The 18,183-nt window shown below is 43.2% G+C and overlaps 1 protein-coding gene and 1 long non-coding RNA gene across 2 annotated transcripts in view; both read left to right on the forward strand.

Annotated features, from left to right (window-relative positions):
- Nucleotides 1–18,183, forward strand: part of LOC149982494 (uncharacterized) — a 493,843-nt gene that overhangs the window by 407,420 nt on the left and 68,240 nt on the right. The window lies entirely within an intron of this gene.
- Nucleotides 1,405–18,183, forward strand: part of LOC110527642 (ciliary microtubule inner protein 1-like) — a 37,526-nt gene continuing 20,747 nt past the window's right edge. Inside the window, exons 1-3 of the mRNA XM_021609050.3 lie at nucleotides 1,405–1,511; nucleotides 1,969–2,047; nucleotides 5,827–5,925. Of these exons, the coding sequence (XP_021464725.1) occupies nucleotides 1,447–1,511; nucleotides 1,969–2,047; nucleotides 5,827–5,925 (243 nt within the window). The 5' untranslated portion in view covers nucleotides 1,405–1,446. The remainder of the gene's footprint in view (nucleotides 1,512–1,968; nucleotides 2,048–5,826; nucleotides 5,926–18,183) is intronic.

An 18,183-nucleotide genomic window follows, 5' to 3' on the forward strand; every position in this document is an offset into this window, starting at 1 on the left:
GCAAAATGGCTTAAGGACAACAAAGTCAAGCTACTGGAGTGGCCATCACAAAGCCCTGACCTCAATCCAATGGAAAATGTGTGGGCAGAACTTAAAAATGTGTGCGAGCAAGGAGGCCCACAAACCTGACTCAGTTACACCAGCTCTGTCAGGAGGAATGGACCAAAATTCACCCAACTTATTGTGGGAAGCTTGTGGAAGGCTACCCGAATCGTTTGACCCAAGAAAAACAATGTAAAGGCAATGCTACCAAATACTAATTGAGTGTATGTAAACTTATGACCCACTGGGAATTTTATGAAAGAAATAAAATCTGAAGTAAATCATTCTCTATTCTATTAGTCTGACATTTCAATTTCTTAAAATTACAGTCCCTTAAGTAATAACACAAATAAATTAACTTTTTTGGCCTAAATGAAAAAAATTTAGTTATGGGTCAAATCTAACAACACATCAGAGTGAAACTATATGTATTGTTGTGGCAGCATCTTGTTATGGGTATTCTTGTCACTGTCACCTTCTCTTGCTCCGGGGCTCAATGTCGCCGGTCTACTAACCACCGGTCCTGGCATCATCATTACACTCACTTGCTCCCCATCGTTACGCACACCTGGACCTCATCATCACCTTGATTACTCTCCCTTTATTTAGCCCTCAGTAGCCTCAGTCATCAGACAGTACTGCTTTTGGTCGAGTTCAGTACGCTTCTCCTGCTTTTGTTTATCTGCCTTTCTTATCATTCAACTCCCCTTCTGCACCTGCTTCCTGACTCCAAGCGTACATGTTAGTCACTGACACATGGCTTTCCAAGAGCTGTTGAGTGTTCCTGAGTGCTCCATTCTCAGTGCTGACTTAAATCTGAATATTGTAGTCCATCAATAATTCCCAACCAAATTGACTGTGCTTGAGCAATTTTGACAAAAACAATGGATGTACTGTATGCTAAAAGTTATTGGAATCTTATTCAAAATAATTCACAGCTGTAATTCCTGCTAAAGGAGCTTCGACCTGCATGAAATCAAGACATCTTTGCTTTTCAATTGTTATTTATTTAGAAAATGTTATATAATTTTTTTTACACTGAAAATGTGGAGAAAGTTCTATAGATCAGTAGTAAACAAAATCCTACTTAATCGTTTTTTAGATTGAAATTTAAGGCAACAACGTGAACACTGTGCAAAGGATGTGTAGACCTTTACATAGGTACTGTATAGTCCATCACTGTAAACACCTTATTATGTACTCATGTTTCTTGTTTTACACACACACAGTGTATGGTGTGATCTCTGTGTGACACTAAAATTATTTGTCATTGTATCCCAGGATACACAAAAGGATAGTGTCACTACAATATGTTGCTATGGTGACGGTAAACATATCTGTCAGTATAACTTACAGAGACCATAAGGTAAGAAGTCACAGAGACAGACAAGCTTGCCGGCATAGATGGCAGCCCCAAAACAACCTGGATCTGGTAAAGAATTCAACTTTGTGGATCAGGATAAAATCTGGTAAACTCTTCTCTTTAAAAAGTCTATGGGTTCACAACAAAACAAGTGCAATGAAATTTTGAATTGTATTCCTTGTATTTTGCTAACAAATTAGCCTTTCTTTTTTGATATAGCACAAGGTTTGTCACTTTTGTTAAAGAGGATTAGCCACGAGTTTTTGTTTGTTGTGGTAATGGTGGATTGGTAACAGTCGTTCATGGTGGTGGTAGTAGAAGGCTAGTAGTAATAGTAGTTGTAGAATAAGAAGTAAGCCAGCAGTATTAGTAGCCTAGTATTGGGATAACAGGAGTAGTAACCGTGTCTGAAGAGATATAGCTAGGTAGATTACCCCTAAAAAAACCTATACTTTTAATATAGATTGAGGTCAGTAGGGTTCTCTGAGCTATGTTTGGCGTTTGGCGTTTTTATGCAGGCCCAATGTTCTTTCAAAAAGCTTTCTCTGTGTCTTAATTTTCAGGAAAGTTCACGTCAAAATAGAGCTTGAGTCAGCCAAAGCCTGGCCCAATAAATGGGGATTCTTGACCACGTCCTACAAGGTGAGCCAGTGAAACATGATGCGGTATAAACACAGAACAAGAGTTCTACTTCCAATAACTCCCAGGTGGCGGTGTGGTCTAAGGCATCACAGTGCTAGCAGTGCCATGGGGCAGCGCACAATTGGCCCAGTGTCTTCCTGGTTAGGAAGGGTTTGGCCGGCAAGGATATCCTTGTCTCATCGCGCACTTGCGACTCCTGTGTCGGGCCGGACGCAGTGCACGCTGACCAGGTCGCCAGGTGTATGGTGTTTCCTCCGACACATTGGTGAGACTGCTTCCTGATTGGATGTGCATTGTGTAAAGAAGCAGGGCGGCTAGGTTGGGTTGTGTTTCGGAGGACGCGTGGCTCTCGACCTTCGCCTCTCCCGAGTCTGTACGGGAGTTGCAGAGATGAGACAAGACTGTAACTACTACCAATTGGATACCACGAAATTGGGTAGGAAAAAAAGGGGGTAAAAAAATAAAAAATATATATTTCCTGTGAATACAACTACACAACCTTATCAGCTTCCTTTGATTAGCCAGTCAGGGACATACTGAACTGGTCTCCATTTGAATCAAAACAATTCAATTATAGTTATAAGGTCACTCAATCGCATACAATGCATTCGGAAACTATTCAGATGCCTTCACTTTTTACACATTTTGTTACGTTACAGCTTTATTCTAAAATGTATTAAATAAAACATGTTCCTCATCTATCTACACACAATCCCCCATAATGAGAAGGCAAAAACAGATTTTAGAAATGTTTGCAAATTTATTACAAATAAAACAGAAATACATTATTTACATACAGTGGGGCAAAAAAGTATTTAGTCAGCCACCAATTGTGCAAGTTCTCCCACTTAAAAAGATGAGAGAGGCCTGTAATTTTCATTATAGGTACACTTCAACTATGACAGACAAAATTAGAAAAAATAATCCAGAAAATCACATTGTAGGATTCTTAATGAATTTATTTGCACATTTTGGTAGAAAATAAGTATTTGGTCAATAACAAAAGTTTATCTCAATACTTTGTTATATACCCTTTGGCAATGACAGAGGTCAAACATTTTCTGTAAGTCTTCACAAGGTTTTCACACACTATTGCTGGTATTTTGGCCCATTCCTCCATGCAGATCTCCTCTAGAGCAGTGATGTTTTGGGGCTGTTGCTGGGCAACACAGACTTTCAACTCCCTCCAAATATTTTCTATGGGGTTGAGATATGGAGACTGGCTAGGCCACTCCAGGACCTTGAAATGCTTCTTACGAAGCCACTCCTTCGTTGCCCGGGCGGTGTGTTTGGGATCATTGTCATGCTGAAAGACCCAGACATGTTTCATCTTCAATGCCCTTGCTGATGGAAGGAGGTTTTCACTCAAAATCTCACGATACATGGCCCCATTCATTCTTTCCTTTACACGGATCAGTCGTCCTGGTCCCTTTGCAGAAAAACAGCCCCAAACAATCATGTTTCCACCCCCATGCTTCACAGTAGGTATGGTGTTCTTTGGATGCAACTCAGCATTCTTTGTCCTCCAAACACGACGAGTTGAGTTTTTACCAAAAAGTTATATTTTGGTTTCATCTGACCATATGACATTCTCCCAATCTTCTTCTGGATCATCTAAATGCTCTCTAGCAAACTTCAGACGGGCCTGGACATGTACTGGCTTAAGCAGGGGGACACGTCTGGCACTGCCGGATTTGAGTCCCTGGCGGCGTAGTGTGTTACTGATGGTAGGCTTTGTTACTTTGGTCCCAGCTCTCTGCAGGTCATTCACTAGGTCCCCCCGGTGTGGTTCTGGGATTTTTGCTCACCGTTCTTGTGATCATTTTGACCCCACGGGGTGAGATCTTGCGTGGAGCCCCAGATCAAGGGAGATTATCAGTGGTATTGTATGTCTTCCATTTCCTAATAATTGCTCCCACAGTTGATTTCTTCAAACCAAGCTGCTTACCTATTGCAGATTCAGTCTTCACAGCCTGGTGCAGGTCTACAATTTTGTTTCTGGTGTCCTTTGACAGCTCTTTGGTCTTGGCCATAGTGGAGTTTGGAGTGTGTCTATTTGAGGTTGTAGACAGGTGTCTTTTATACTGATAACAAGTTCAAACAAGTGCCATTAATACAGGCAACGAGTGGAGGACAGAGAAGCCTCTTAAAGAAGAAGTTACAGGTCTGTGAGAGCCAGAAATCTTGCTTGTTTGTAAGTGAACAAATACTTTTCCACCATAATATGCAAATAAATTCATTAAAAATCCTACAATGTGATTTTCTGGATTTTTTTTCTCCTTTTGTCTGTCATAGTTTAAGTGTACCTATGATGAAAATTACAGGCCTCTCTCATCTTTTTAAGTGGGAGAACTTGCACAATATGTGGCTGACTAAATACTTTTTTGCCCCACTGTAAGTATTCAGACCCTTTGCTATGAGACTCGAAATTGAGCTCAGGTGCATCCTTTTCCCCTTGATCATCCTTGAGATGTTTCTACAACTTGATTTTAGTCCACCTGTGGTAAATTCAATTGATTGGACATGATTTGGAAAGGCACACACATGTCTATATAAGGTCCCTCAGTTGACAGTGCATGTCAGAGCAAAAACCAAGCCATGAGGTCGAAATAATTGTCCGTAGAGCTCCGAGACAGGAGTGTCGAGGCACAGATCTGGGGAAGTTTATCAAAAATGTCTGCAGCACTGAAGGTCTCCAAGAAGACAGTGGCCACAATTTTTAAATGGAAGAAGTTTGGAATGACCAAGACTTTTCTTAGTGCTGGCCGCCCAGCCAAACTGAGCAATCGAGGGAGAAGGGCCTTGGTCAGAGAGGTGACCAAGAAGCCAATTCTCACTCTGACAGAGCTCCAAAGTTCCTCTGTGGAGATGGGAAAACCTTCCAGAAGGACAACCATTTCTGCAGCACTCCACCAAATCAGACCTTTATGGTAGTGGCCTGACAGAATCCACTCCTCGGTAAAACGAACATGACAGCCCGCTTGGAGTTTGCCAAAAGGTACCTAAAGGACTCTCAGACCACGAGAAGCAAGATTCTCTGGTCTGATGAAACCAAAATTGAACTCTTTGGCCTGAATGCCAAGTCAGGAGGAAACCTGGCACCATCCCTACGGTGAAGCATGATGGTGGCAGCATCATGTTGTGGGGATGTTTTTCAGCAGTCAGGACTGGTAGACTAGTCAGGATCGAAAGATGAACAGAGCAAAGTACAGAGAGATCCTTGATACAAACCTGCTCAAGAGTGCTTGTTACCTCAGAATAGGGCGAAGGTTCACCTTACAACAGGACAAGTCTCTGAATGTCCTTGAGTGGCCCATGCAGAGCCTGGACTTGAATTCGATCGAACATCTCAGGAGACCTGAAAATAGCTGCGGAGCGACGCTCCTCATCCAACCTGACAGCTTGAGAGGATCTGCAGAGAAGAATGGAAGAAACTCCCCGAATACAGGTGTGCCACGTTTGTAGCGTCATACCCAAGCTGACTCGAAGCTGTAATCGCTGCCAAAGGTGCTTCAACAAAGTACTGAGTAAAAGGTTTGAATACTTATGTTAATGTATTATTTGTTTTTTTATTAATATATTTGCAAAAAGGTCTAAAAATCTGTTTGCTTCGTCATTATGGAGTATTGTGTGTAGATTGAGGGGAAAAAACGATGTAATACATTTAGGATAAGGCTGTAATGTAACAAAAAGTGGAAAGTAAAGGGGTCTGAATACTTTCTGAATGCACTGTATCTGAGTTTCTTCAGATGTTCAGATATTCCATGTAATGTTTACAGACGCAGGAGCAGAGCCACAAGCTGAAGGAAGTTGTAAGATTAGAGCTGCCCCAGCATCTTAAAACACGTCCTCCATCCCCACCTGAGAAATACATCCAGGTGAGTCCATACAAACTCTTTTTGGCCCTGGTCAAGTTTGTCCCTGGTCAAAAGTATTGCACTATGTAGTATTGCACCAGTTGTATAACAAACGTGGACAGTAAAGCTAACATTTAAAATGTGCTCTATACGCCAGTATTTTGGATTTGAGATCAAATGTTTCATATGAGGCGACAGAACATAATGTCATCCTTATATATGAAGTTATTTTCATATATGTTTCACTGTTTAGAAATGAAAGTACTTCATGTATCTAGTCCCCGCTTTCGAAAAAGTCATAAGTATTTGGACAAATTCACTTAGTGTATCAAAGTAATCAAAATATTAGTATTTGTTCCAATATTCCTTACGTCAAGCTTGTGACTAAAAACTCGTCTGAGGAAGGTGGCTAAAAGAAGGTGGTGTCACGACTTCCACCGAAGTCGGTCCCTCTCCTTGTTCGGGCGGTGTTCGGCGGTCGATGTCACCAACCTTCTAGCCATCACTGATCCATTTTTCATTGGTTTTGTCTTGTCTTCCTTCCCCCCCCTGTTCCCATCAATTACATGTTGTGTATTTAACCCTCTGTTTCCCCTCATGTCCTTGTCTGAGATATTTATTTATTCCCCCTTTATTTAACCAGGTAGGCTCGTTGAGAACAAGTTCTCATTTACAACTGCGACCTCGCCAAGATAAAGCAAAGCAATTCGACACATACAACAACAGAGTTACACATGGAATAAACAAAACATACAGTCAATAATACAGTAGAACAAAAGAAAACAAAAAGTATTTATACAGTGAGTGCAAATGAGGTAAGTTAAGGAAATAAATAGGCCATGGTGGCAAAGTAATTACAATATAGCAATTAAACACTGGAATGGTAGATCGGCAGAAGATGAATGTGCAGGTAGAGATACTGGGGTGCAAAGGAGCAAAATAAATAAATAAATAAATACCAGTATGGGGATGAGGTAGGTAGGTAGATGGGCTGTTTACAGATAGGCTAAGTACAGGTGCAGTGATCTGTGAACTGCTCTGACACCTTGTGCTTAAAGCTAGTGAGGGAGATGTGAGTCTCCAGCTTCAGAGATTTTTGCAATTCGTTCCAGTCATGGGCAGCAGAGAACTGGAAGGAAAGACGACCAAAGGAGGAATTGGCTTTGGGGGTGACCAGTGAGATATACCTGCTGGAGCACATGCTACGGGTGGGTGCTGCTATGGTGACCAGTGAGCTGAGATAAGGCGGGGCTTTACCTAGCAGAGACTTGTAGATAACCTGTAGCCAGTGGGTTTGGCGACGAATATGAAGCGAGGGCCAACCAACGAGAGCATACAGGTCGCAATGGTGGGTAGTGTATGGGGCTTTGGTGACAAAACAGATGGCACTGTGATAGACTGCATCCAGTTTGTTGAGTAGAGTGTTGGAGGCTATTTTATAGATGACATCACCGAAGTCGAGGATCGGTAGGATGGTCAGTTTTACGAGGGTATGTTTGGCAGCATGAGTGAAGGATGCTTTGTTGCGATATAGGAAGCCGATTCTATATTTAATTTTGTATTGGAGATGCTTAATGTGAGTCTGGAAGGAGAGTTTACAGTCTAACCAGACACCCAGGTATTTGTAGTTGTCCACGTATTCTAAGTCAGAGCCGTCCAGAGTAGTGATGCTGGACGGGCGAGCAGGTGCGGGCAGCGATCGATTGAAAAGCATGCATTTAGTTTTACTTGCGTTTAAGAGCAGTTGGAGGCCACGGAAGGAGAGTTGTATGGAATTGAAGCTCGTCTGGAGGTTAGTTGTGTCCAAGGAGGGGCCAGAAGTATACAGAATGGTGTCGTCTGCGTAGAGGTGGATCAGAGAATCACCAGCAGCAAAAGCAGCATCATTGATGTGTACAGAAAAGAGAGTCGGCCTGAGGATTTAACCCTGTGGCACACCCATAGAGACTGTCAGAGGTCCAGACAACAGGCCTTCCGATTTGACACACTGAACTCTATCAGAGAAGTAGTTAGTAAACCAGGCGAGGCAATCATTTGAGAAACCAAGGCTGTCGAGTCTGCCAATAAGAATGTTGTGATTGACAGAGTCGAAAGCCTTGGCCAGGTCGATGAATACGGCTGCACAGTAATGTCTCTTATCGATGGCGGTTATGATGTCGTTTAGAACCTTGAGCGTGGCTGAGGTGCACCCATGACCAGTTCTGAAACCAGATTGCATAGCGGAGAAGGTATGGTGGGATTTGAAATGGTCAGTAATCTGTTACTTTGACGGACTGGCAGATTGCTTCTCATTGGCAGTGTTGCTAGGTCAAGCTAAAATTTATAGAGATATGACCACTCAAAACCAACCCACAAGGCCTGAAAACTAGCCCCATTTTTTTCAGAAGCAAGAGAGGAGTTTACACATTTATCCAATAGGTGTATCCATAATAACAATCTAAATACTTGTGTTTCACTGCATTTCCCCCTTTTGTTATTGGTTCATCACACCAATTTATTTAATCTGAACTATAGAAGTGATTGATAGTAAATGGTTAAGAGGTATCTTCAGAAAACATTATTGTGAAATAGTGTTAATACAAGTCACATTGCTCTAAAATAATAGTATTCCTTTAATCTGGATTCTAAAAATCTAAAAGCAGTTTGCTTTTTGGATAATTGAATTGAATAATAAATGTAAATTAATGTGTAGAGTTAAGTACTCACCAAAACAGTAGTGCTGGTTTGATATTAGCTCCATCTAGAGGATGAGGTGATCCCCATACAAGTTGGTGCTGCTGCTGCCATTCCCCATATGTTGCTCTACAGAGACTAGACGAACAGGCAGCGCTATAATGAGGGATTAGATAAACAGAGGGAATGAGACTTTACAGACATGACTGAAGGAAGTGTGTGTGTGTGTGTGTGTTCTGCTCACCCCCAAAGTGCTGGGTTAGGCCAACCAGGAGCCCCACTACCAGGTTGAAGCCAATTATTGAACTTTAGAGGACACTGAGCAACAGGGTTCCAGCCAGTGAGGGGCCAAAGGAGATACATGCTGGTGATCCACATACAAGTTGGCGCTGCTGCCATTCCCCATCACCACAGGGGGAATGTAGACTCAAAAATAATGCTTGTGAAAGTTACTCACCCTGCTTTTTTCTTGTTTTTTGGTCTGGCCTATGAGGCAGAACAGCAAAGACCGGCCCTGTACCTACAGAATACTTTTCTGTCCTCTCCTGGGATGCCCATATTTTTCCCCATTTACCTGGCATACTGACAGTAGAATCGTATCTAGCCAGTAAACTAGCGTGTCAAAGAGGTTCATTCATATGTTCTCATCTCTGCATGTTACTCCCTCTCTCCTCTGACTTCAACTTTCTGGCCAATGTTAGCTAGCTAGCTAAATACCCAGACATTGTTCAACCCTTTCTCCTGCTTTCTGAAACTGATTTTTTTCTCAGTTTTTCTCCCTTGTTCTATTGGCTGTAATGATTGGTAGGTCAGGATACAAAAAAAATGACGCAAAGAATAATATTCAGGGAGAAGTATGTAGTTAGCTAGCGCTGCTATTCGTTGTTGAATGATGTGCGTGCATGCTGTTCTCCTCTCACTGACATGAGTCAGCTGAACTTGAACTGCCTGCTGCAGCAGAAGCACTCTTTCTCAGCAGTACTACACACACACAACTCCCTTCCAACAACTGTAGTTATTTTATTTAACTAGGCAAGTTAGTTAAGAACAAATTCTTATTTACAATGACGGCCTACACCGGCCAAACCCGGACAATGCTGGGCCAATTGTGCGACACCCATTGGGACTCCCAATCACGGCTGGTTGTGGTACAGCCTGGATTCAAACCAGGGTGTCTATAGTGATGCCTCTAGCACTGAGATGCAGTGCCTTAGACCGCTGCGCCACTCGGGAGCCCCACTGTATGAAGCTCCTTCCCTGCCACCACTCACTCACTCAGCAACAGCAGCCTGCCTCACTGCCTTGACGTCCTTTGGGTGGTAGACTATTCTTGATACACACGGGAAACGGTTGAGCATGAAAAACCCAGCAGCATTGCAGTTCTTGATAAAAAACTGGTGCTCCTGGGAATCCTGAAACCTAACTTCTTCAAGGGCACTTACATATTTCGTCTTGTCAATTCACCCTCTGAATGGCACACATGTAAAATCCATGTTTCAATTGTCTCAAGGCTTAAAAATCCTTCTTTAACCCGTCTTCTCTCCTTCATCTACACGGATTAAAGTGGATTTAATAAGTGATCATAGATTAAGGGAACATAGTTTTCACCTGGATTCACCTGGTCAGTCTGTCATTGTAGTATCTTAGAATGCTTCTTAGATTGATGACACCGGACACGCGAGTACGTTTTAGCACTTATTAACTTTGAATAACATTACTGGAATGTACCTGGCGTTAAACTACCGGACGCTCTCGAGCACGATATATATGGTAGATATTTAAACGGCTACGGATTGGGGAAAGCAAACCCCGTATTAATCAATACTTCCATCTATTGGTAATCATTATACTTAACATATTTAATTGTTTTTATTTTTTTTTATTTCACCTTTATTTAACCAGGTAAGCTAGTTGAGAACAAGTTCTCATTTACAACTGTGACCTGGCCAAGATAAAGCAAAGCAGTGTGACAAACAACAACAGAGTTACATATGGAATAAACAAGCGTACAGTCAACACAATAGAAAAAAAAGAAAATCTATATACAGTGTGTGCAAATGGCGTGAGGAGGTATGGCAATAAATAGGCCAGAGTAGCGAAGTAATTACAATTTAGAAAATTAACACTGGAGTGATAGATGAGCAGTTGGGGATGTGCAAGTAGAGATACTGGTGTGTAAAAGAGCAGAAAAGTGAATAAAAACATTATGGGGATGAGGTAGATTGGGTGGGTGGGCTATTTACAGATGGGCTATGATCAGCTGCAGCGATTGGTTAGCTGCTCAGATAGCTGATGTTTAAAGTTAGTGAGGGAAATATAAGTCTCCAGCTTCAGCGATTTTTGCAATACGTTCCAGTCATTGGCAGCAGAGAACTGGAAGGAAAGGTGGCCAAAGGAGGTGTTGGCTTTGGGGATGACCAGTGAGATCTACCTGCTGGAGCGTGTGCTACGGGTGAGTGTTGTTATCGTGACTTATAGATGACCTGGAGCCAGTGGGTCTGGCGACGAATATGTAGCGAGGGCCAGACGACTAGAGCATACAGGTCGCAGTGGTGGGTGGTATAAGGGGCTTTGGTGACAAAACGGATGGCACTGTGATAGACTGCATCCAGTTTGCTGAGTAGAGTATTGGAAGATATTTTGTAAATGGCATCGCCGAAGTCGAGGATCGGTAGGATAGTCAGTTTTACGAGGGTATGTTTGGCGGCGTGAGTGAAGGAGGCTTTGTTGCGAAATAGGAAGCCGATTCTAGATTTAATTTTGGATTGGAGATGTTTAATATGAGTCTGGAAGGAGAGTTTACAGTCTAGCCAGACACCTAGGTATTGGTAGCTGTCCATATGTTGGAATTTAGTATTTTATTAGGATCCACATTGGCTGTTGCAAAAGCAGCAGCTACTCTTCCTGGGGTCCAAACACAATAATAATACAGAATGGCATAATACAGAACATCATTAGACAAGGAGAGCTCAAGGACAGAACTACATACTACAGCATACACACAAACTATCTAGGTCAAATAAAGGAGAGGCGTTGTGCCGGGCAGGTGTTGCTTTATCTGTTTTTTGAAACCAGGTTTGCTGTTTATTTGAACAATATGAGATGGAAGGAAGTGCCGCTCTGTTCTGGGCCAGCTGCAGCTTAACTAGGTCTTTCTTGCAGCACTGGACCACACGACTGGACAATAATCAAGATTAGACTCAATTAGAACCTGCAACTTGCTTTTTGGAGTGTAGTGTCAAAAAAGCAGAGCATCTCTTTATTACGGCATAAATATACCAGATGACTATATCCCCCCCTTTAAGGCTCATAACCAAACTTAATTCCTTTCTGAGCTAGGCTGCCAACTAAACATTTATGATTTTCTCATAACAATCACATCTTTTTATTTATTTTTACGACCTCTGGGAACATGATCTCCCTTAGGATCTGAAATAGTCTGAAGGACGTGTCTCTCTAATAGAGCGTCTCAGAGGTGGAGTAGGCGGTGCCACCATGACGGTGAAACAAAGTCATTTTGTGGCAACTTCACAGGAGGTCGTCCCGTACTGGTGGTCAATTGAGCCTTGTTGGTCTCAGGTTGTTGGTCCAACTGCAACTCTGGGGAACGTTCTAATGTCCTGTCCTGCTCGTTTAAGCATTGATCCATGTCCACGGATGGAACTGGAATTCGATTTCGGATCTGATCCATGTCTTCTTAGTCTTTGTCCACTTCCGATGATCACAGTATTTGATACTGGTCCTGAACAATCCTCAATTGTAGCTGGCATCCATTTGTGACCAAACCCATAGTTTCTTGTGCAGACATCGTCTCCAGGTGAGAAACTTCTTAGTTTGGCTCTGTTGTCATGATTACGTTTTTGATTCCATTGCTTTTTTTGTATTTTCATTTTCAAGTCTGGCCCGATGAGATCCAAGTTTGACCTTAACCTCCTTGACATCAGCATTTCTTCAGGTGACAATCAAATTGTAGCTTGACGAGTGATCCTGTAGCTAAACAAGAATCTTGACACCTTTGCATCTTCCTCATCCAAGGTCAGAACTGCACGTTCTGCTAATCCATTTGAAGATGGGTGAAAAGGGGCAAACATTACATGCTGAATTATATTTTGTTTCATGAAACTTGTGAATTATGTTCTTGTAAAACAAGTAGCATTGCCGCCAACCAACATTTTAGGCAATCCCATGGCACTGAAACTTTGTCTCAACTTCTCAATCGTAGCGTTCTATGTTGTCGTGTTCATGGGGTAAACATCCATCCATTTTGAATCAGAATCAATCAGCACGAGGAACATTTGCCCTAGGACGGGTCCAGCGTAGTCCACATGTAGTCGTGTCCATATTTTTTCCAGCCATCCCATGGATGTAATGGTGCGGTGACTTCCTGTTACTCTGACAATCTGCACACCGGCTAACCTCATTTTCCACATCCTGGTCCGTCTTTGGCCACCAGACGTATGACCTCGCTAGGCCTTTCATTCTCGACATACCTGGATGCGACAACTGCAGTAGTTGCCTTTGTGGTGGGATAATTACTCTTGAGCCCCACAGAACACACTCATCTTGAACCTGGCTTGTAGATTATTCTGTAATTGTAGGCCAGAGACACACAGCCTGTTGAACTCTTGGAGAGACCATTTGTGGTACTGGCTTTTGGTACTGGCTTTTGTTCATGGAACAGATAGATCAGAGGCTTATCGTCGGTCACAATAGTGAATGTTTTCCCGTATAAGTACTTGTGGAATCTTTGTCTTCCGAATATGACAGCCAGTCCTTTCTTGTCCAGCTGGGAGTACTTTTTCTCCACTGACGACAATGTTCTGTACATGAACCCGATAGGTTCCTCTGCACCATTCTCCTTCCGATGTGATACCCGCCCCCACACCATACGATGAGGTGTCACACAATAAGATGAGGTCTCCAGGCCACATCCTTCCTTATTAACAGTTGATGCATTGGAGCTAAGAGGGCATAGAGGTTAGGGAGGAAGCAATTGTAATAGTTCAGTAAGCCTAGATAGGCTTTCAGCTCTGTAATGCTTGTCAGAGCTGGAGCTTCCACAACAGCCCTCACTTTAGCTTTGACAGCGTGTAACCCCATCCACCTTGTGACCCAGGTACTGCACTTCATCAGCTAACAGTGTACACTTGCACCTCTTCGGCCGGAGACCGGCCTCTTCCATCCTCCTCAAAACTTCACCCAAGTTTCTGAGATGCTCCTCCTTCGTGACTCCCGTGACCAGAATGTAGTTGAGGTAAACCGCTACCTTGGCTATCGCCTGCAGAACTCCATCCATGCTTCTTTGGAAGATAGCTGGTGCGTAAAACACCCTGAAAGGTAAGCGTTTATAGGTAATCATCCCTATGTGGGTGTTTATGGTCATGTACTTCTGTGAAGCTTCATCTATTTGCACTTGATGAAACCAGTGATGAAACTCCATTTACAGTCAGCTTGTAGTCACCACATAATCTGATGGAACCATCTGGTTTGAGTATGGGAACAACTGGTGCTGCCCACTCAGAGAATTTGACAGGAATAATGATATGCTCTGTCAATTTCGACATCCACTTTAGGCATCATAGCATATCAACTGATCTTGGCCTATAGAATCTGGGAGTAGCATCTGCAGAAACATGAATGGTAGCGTGGACCCAATTTAATGTCCCTATCTCTTCTTTGAAAACATGCTCATGCTTTGAAAGCACCTGCTGCAGTGTCAATGTCTCTGTAGTGATATGTTTGATTTCATCCCAGTTCAAGATGGTATCGACAGATAGGGCAGCTCTGCGTCTAGCTTCGAAGCAACTTTGCAGTATTTTGTTTTTTTGTTTGTTATTCAAGCATTTCGCTACACCCGCAATAACATCTGCTAAACATGTGTATGTAACAAATAAAATATTATTTTATGTCCTCCAACCACCCTCTCCCTAGTAAGCTGGGAACCGTACCTTCCACTAATAAGCGAGGCAGACTTTTCTTTTGTCCTTGATATTCCACTTGAACGTCAGCAACTCCAATCAGTGATTTTCATCCCTGTGTACGTTTTGAGTTGATGGGGGGTGTCCCTCAGTTTAGGCACTTCACCTTTTTCAATTTCTCATTGAATTGGGAACTGTTCAGTGTGACACTACACACAGGATGTAGCGTCTTAGCTCTTATTACTTGTTTATATAATAAGAAAGACTGAATACAATAAACTGAACCGGAGTTTCACATTTACTAAAACGAGTTAGTACCAGAATAACATAGAACAACACTGCGCATGAGCAAGGGTGCTCCATTCTTAAAGGGGACATCAGTAATTAACAGAACATAACACTCCTTCTCTTATACATTCAGAGTTACTTTTACCAAACCACAACTGAAACATTTCCCAGAACTTGTTGTAGTTATTTTGCATCTTTTAATTTGAACTTGAACAGTTTGTTTTTGTTTGTTTGTTTATAAGTCCAGTCTGTCTGGTGGACGGTGCCTTCGTTCTGGGTAGCGCCTTGGATTGTCAGGAGGCTCCTGAACATCCTCAGTGTGTGCTTGCTCCATTATAGCTTCTGCTATAGCAGCAACACGTTCCCTTTTTTTCAGCCTAGGGTCTCTTTACTGCCCCACTGACCTCTACAGTTCCCTGTGTGTCACTCTCAGGAGCTCTCTGTGCCTGTTCTCTCTCGATTGTTGTGCTGTTTTCCAGGGAATGCATTTGGTTAATATGACGCTGCCACATTATGTCTGGGCCCCGTTTGTGTATGTACGGTCCCTCTTGTCCACTTCCCTCCCCTTCTGTAGTCTTGCAACATCACTTCCTGTTCTGTTTGGAGATGGCGCTCCTGGCCACCGGAGAGCATCTTGGCTTGTTTGTTCAGCACGTCATTACGCCTGTTTGGCTTCATGATGTCCACCTGAGTGCGGCTGGGCTTTCATTTGTAGTGGCATGTGGGGTGTTTCGGTAGGAGGCCATGAACTTGGCCAGTTTTGTTTGCAAAGTCCATTCGTCTCGTTATGCTTCACGGAGTCCTTGCTTTAAGGTTTGCACAAAGTGTTCTGCCAGCCCATTGGTGGCAGGGTGGTGCGGAGCTGAGGTTGAATGTTTGATTCCATTTACTGACATGAATCTTGTAAACTCGTCACTTACAAAAGCTTGTGCATTGTCACTTACCAGCTGCAGCGGCAATCCGAAGCGTGCAAACGTTGTTCTGAAACACTCTATCGTCTGAGCTGAGGTGGAGGACTCAGTGCAAAACACCTCTGGCCATTTGGAATGGGCATCAACTATAACCAGCAACATATGCTTTTCAAAGGGACCAGCGTAGTCCACATGAATTCTCTGCCATGGCTCTGTGGGCCATTCCCATGGGTGGACTGGGACAGGAGCAGGCATTTGAAGTGTTTCCAAACATCCCCTACAGTTCTTCACCATTTTTTCTATCTGTTGATCCAGACCGGGCCACCAGAAGTGGCTCCTTGCGAGCAGCTTCATTTTGACAATTCCAACATGACCTTCATGTAGTTGCTGCAAAACCCGAAGTTGGCATTTCTGGGGTATCATGAATCTCATTCCCCACATCAAACATCCTTGGTACATTGTAATTTCGTTTCTCCGCTGTAAATACGGAGTCAGCTCCTTTCTGCCAGTAGCTGTCCATCCTGACATGGTGTAGGTGTATACTTTTGACAAGGTAACATCTACTTCTACATCTACACATTTACTTGTCTCCTGTTTGATAACTGTGCTTGTGACCGGTAGTGCCTCGAGCTGAGTGGCATGGAAAATGTCCACTGCATCCATACTCCTTTGTCTTTCTCTTGTACACGGCAGTCTGGATAATCCATCTGCATGTGTGGAGGGACGAGGGCTTAAACTCAATGTCATACATATGACTGGCAAGGAACAAGGCGTATCGCTGTAACCTGGCCGCTGTCATTGCCGGAATGCCTTTCTTTGGACTGAAAATGGAAAGCAACGGCTGGTGATCCGTAACCAGTGTGAAACGCTTGCCATATAGGTATGCGTGGAATTTCTTGATGCCCCACACTAGCGCCAGTGCTTCTTTGTCGATTTGTGAGTCGTTTTTCTCTGGATTATTCAATGTTCGTGACGCAAATGCAACTGGCCTCTCTGACCTATCTTTCAGTGTGTGTGAAAGGACAGCCCCTAAGCCATAAGGGGACGCATCACAAGCCAACTTCACTGGCAGTTTAGAGTCGTGGTGCATCAGGACCTGTTCAGATGTGATGAGCCATCTTACCTCAAGAAACACATATTCACACCGTTCTGTCCCCCGCCATGTCCTATTCTTTTCCAGGAGCTGATTTCGAGTCTGGATTACTGCTGAAAGGTTTGGGAGGAATCATTTGTAGTAATTGATCAGTCCCGTAAAATATTTCACTTCTGTGATATTTTGTGGTTGTGGTGCTGCACCACTGCATCGATTTTGTCCTGTGTTTTGTGAAATCCATTTCGGTCAATTTCATGTCCACAGAAGACAGTCTTGTCTTTGAAGAACTCACACAATCTGTAAGTTTGCCTGTAGACCATGCTCTTTCAGTCTTTTCAGGACCTCTTCCAGGTAAGCCAGGTGTTCTTTGTCGGTGCATGCTGTTATGATCATGTCCTCCAGGATACACTGGGTTCCTGGGATTCCTTGCAAAATCTGGTCAATAGTTTGTTGCCAAATGGCTGGGGCTGATGCAATACCAAAAACCAGGTGGTTATACCTGTATAGACCTTTGTGTGTTTATTGTCAGGTACTGTTTGGAGCTCTCTTCAACCGGTAGCTGCAGGTATGCCTGTTTCAGATCGATTTTACTGAAGTGTTTCCCACCAGCTGGTGCAGCAAAGATGTCATCCAGACGTGGTAGGGGGTATTGGTCCACATGAAACATTTAATTCACAGTTACCTTGAAGTCCCCACACCTTCTAACAGACCCATCTTTCTTTACAATAGTAACTATGGGTGTGGCCCATTCGCTTCTGTCCACTTTCATCAGGATCCCTGTATCCTGCAAGAGATTGATTTCCGCTTCCACCTTTGGTCTCAGGGAGTATGGAACAGATCTGGCTTTGCAAAATTTTGGGGTTGCGTCAACTCTCAGTACAAGTTTTGCTGTGAAGCCTTTTACTGTTCCCATCTGATCACTGAAAACTGTGTTGTATTTCTTCAGCAAGTGTTCCAGTGTTTGTTCTGTGCCTTTCCCTTTGGACTGGAACGTGTGGAGCATTTTCAAATCACACCAGTTCAGCATTATTTTTGAAAGCCATTCCCTGCCAAATAATGTGGGGGCAGTTCCAGGCTGGTACCGGAGTCTATAAATAATTTACAAAAGGCATTGTCATGTGTGCACTCATATGCAGAGATGGTGTTCATTATTGGTTTGTAACACAGGGAAAGGCACATTAGATTGATATAATGGTAATTTTCAGCCTCTTCTGACCATGACTTGTTTCAATTCGGCCCCGTCAGATCCCTATTTTCCCGATGCTAGCCATTCTCTTTACCTTCGGCTCCTCGGGTCTATTGTTGCCAAAGCCATTTTCTGATTCTCTCTCCCCTCACACAGTCAATCATTTTCCCTACCCGTATCCAGGGAATCAATCCTTCAGAACCTTCCACA

Source organism: Oncorhynchus mykiss, chromosome 7 (assembly GCF_057628025.1).
Source record: "Oncorhynchus mykiss isolate SJ-2025 chromosome 7, ASM5762802v1, whole genome shotgun sequence".
Lineage (NCBI taxonomy): Eukaryota > Metazoa > Chordata > Actinopteri > Salmoniformes > Salmonidae > Oncorhynchus > Oncorhynchus mykiss.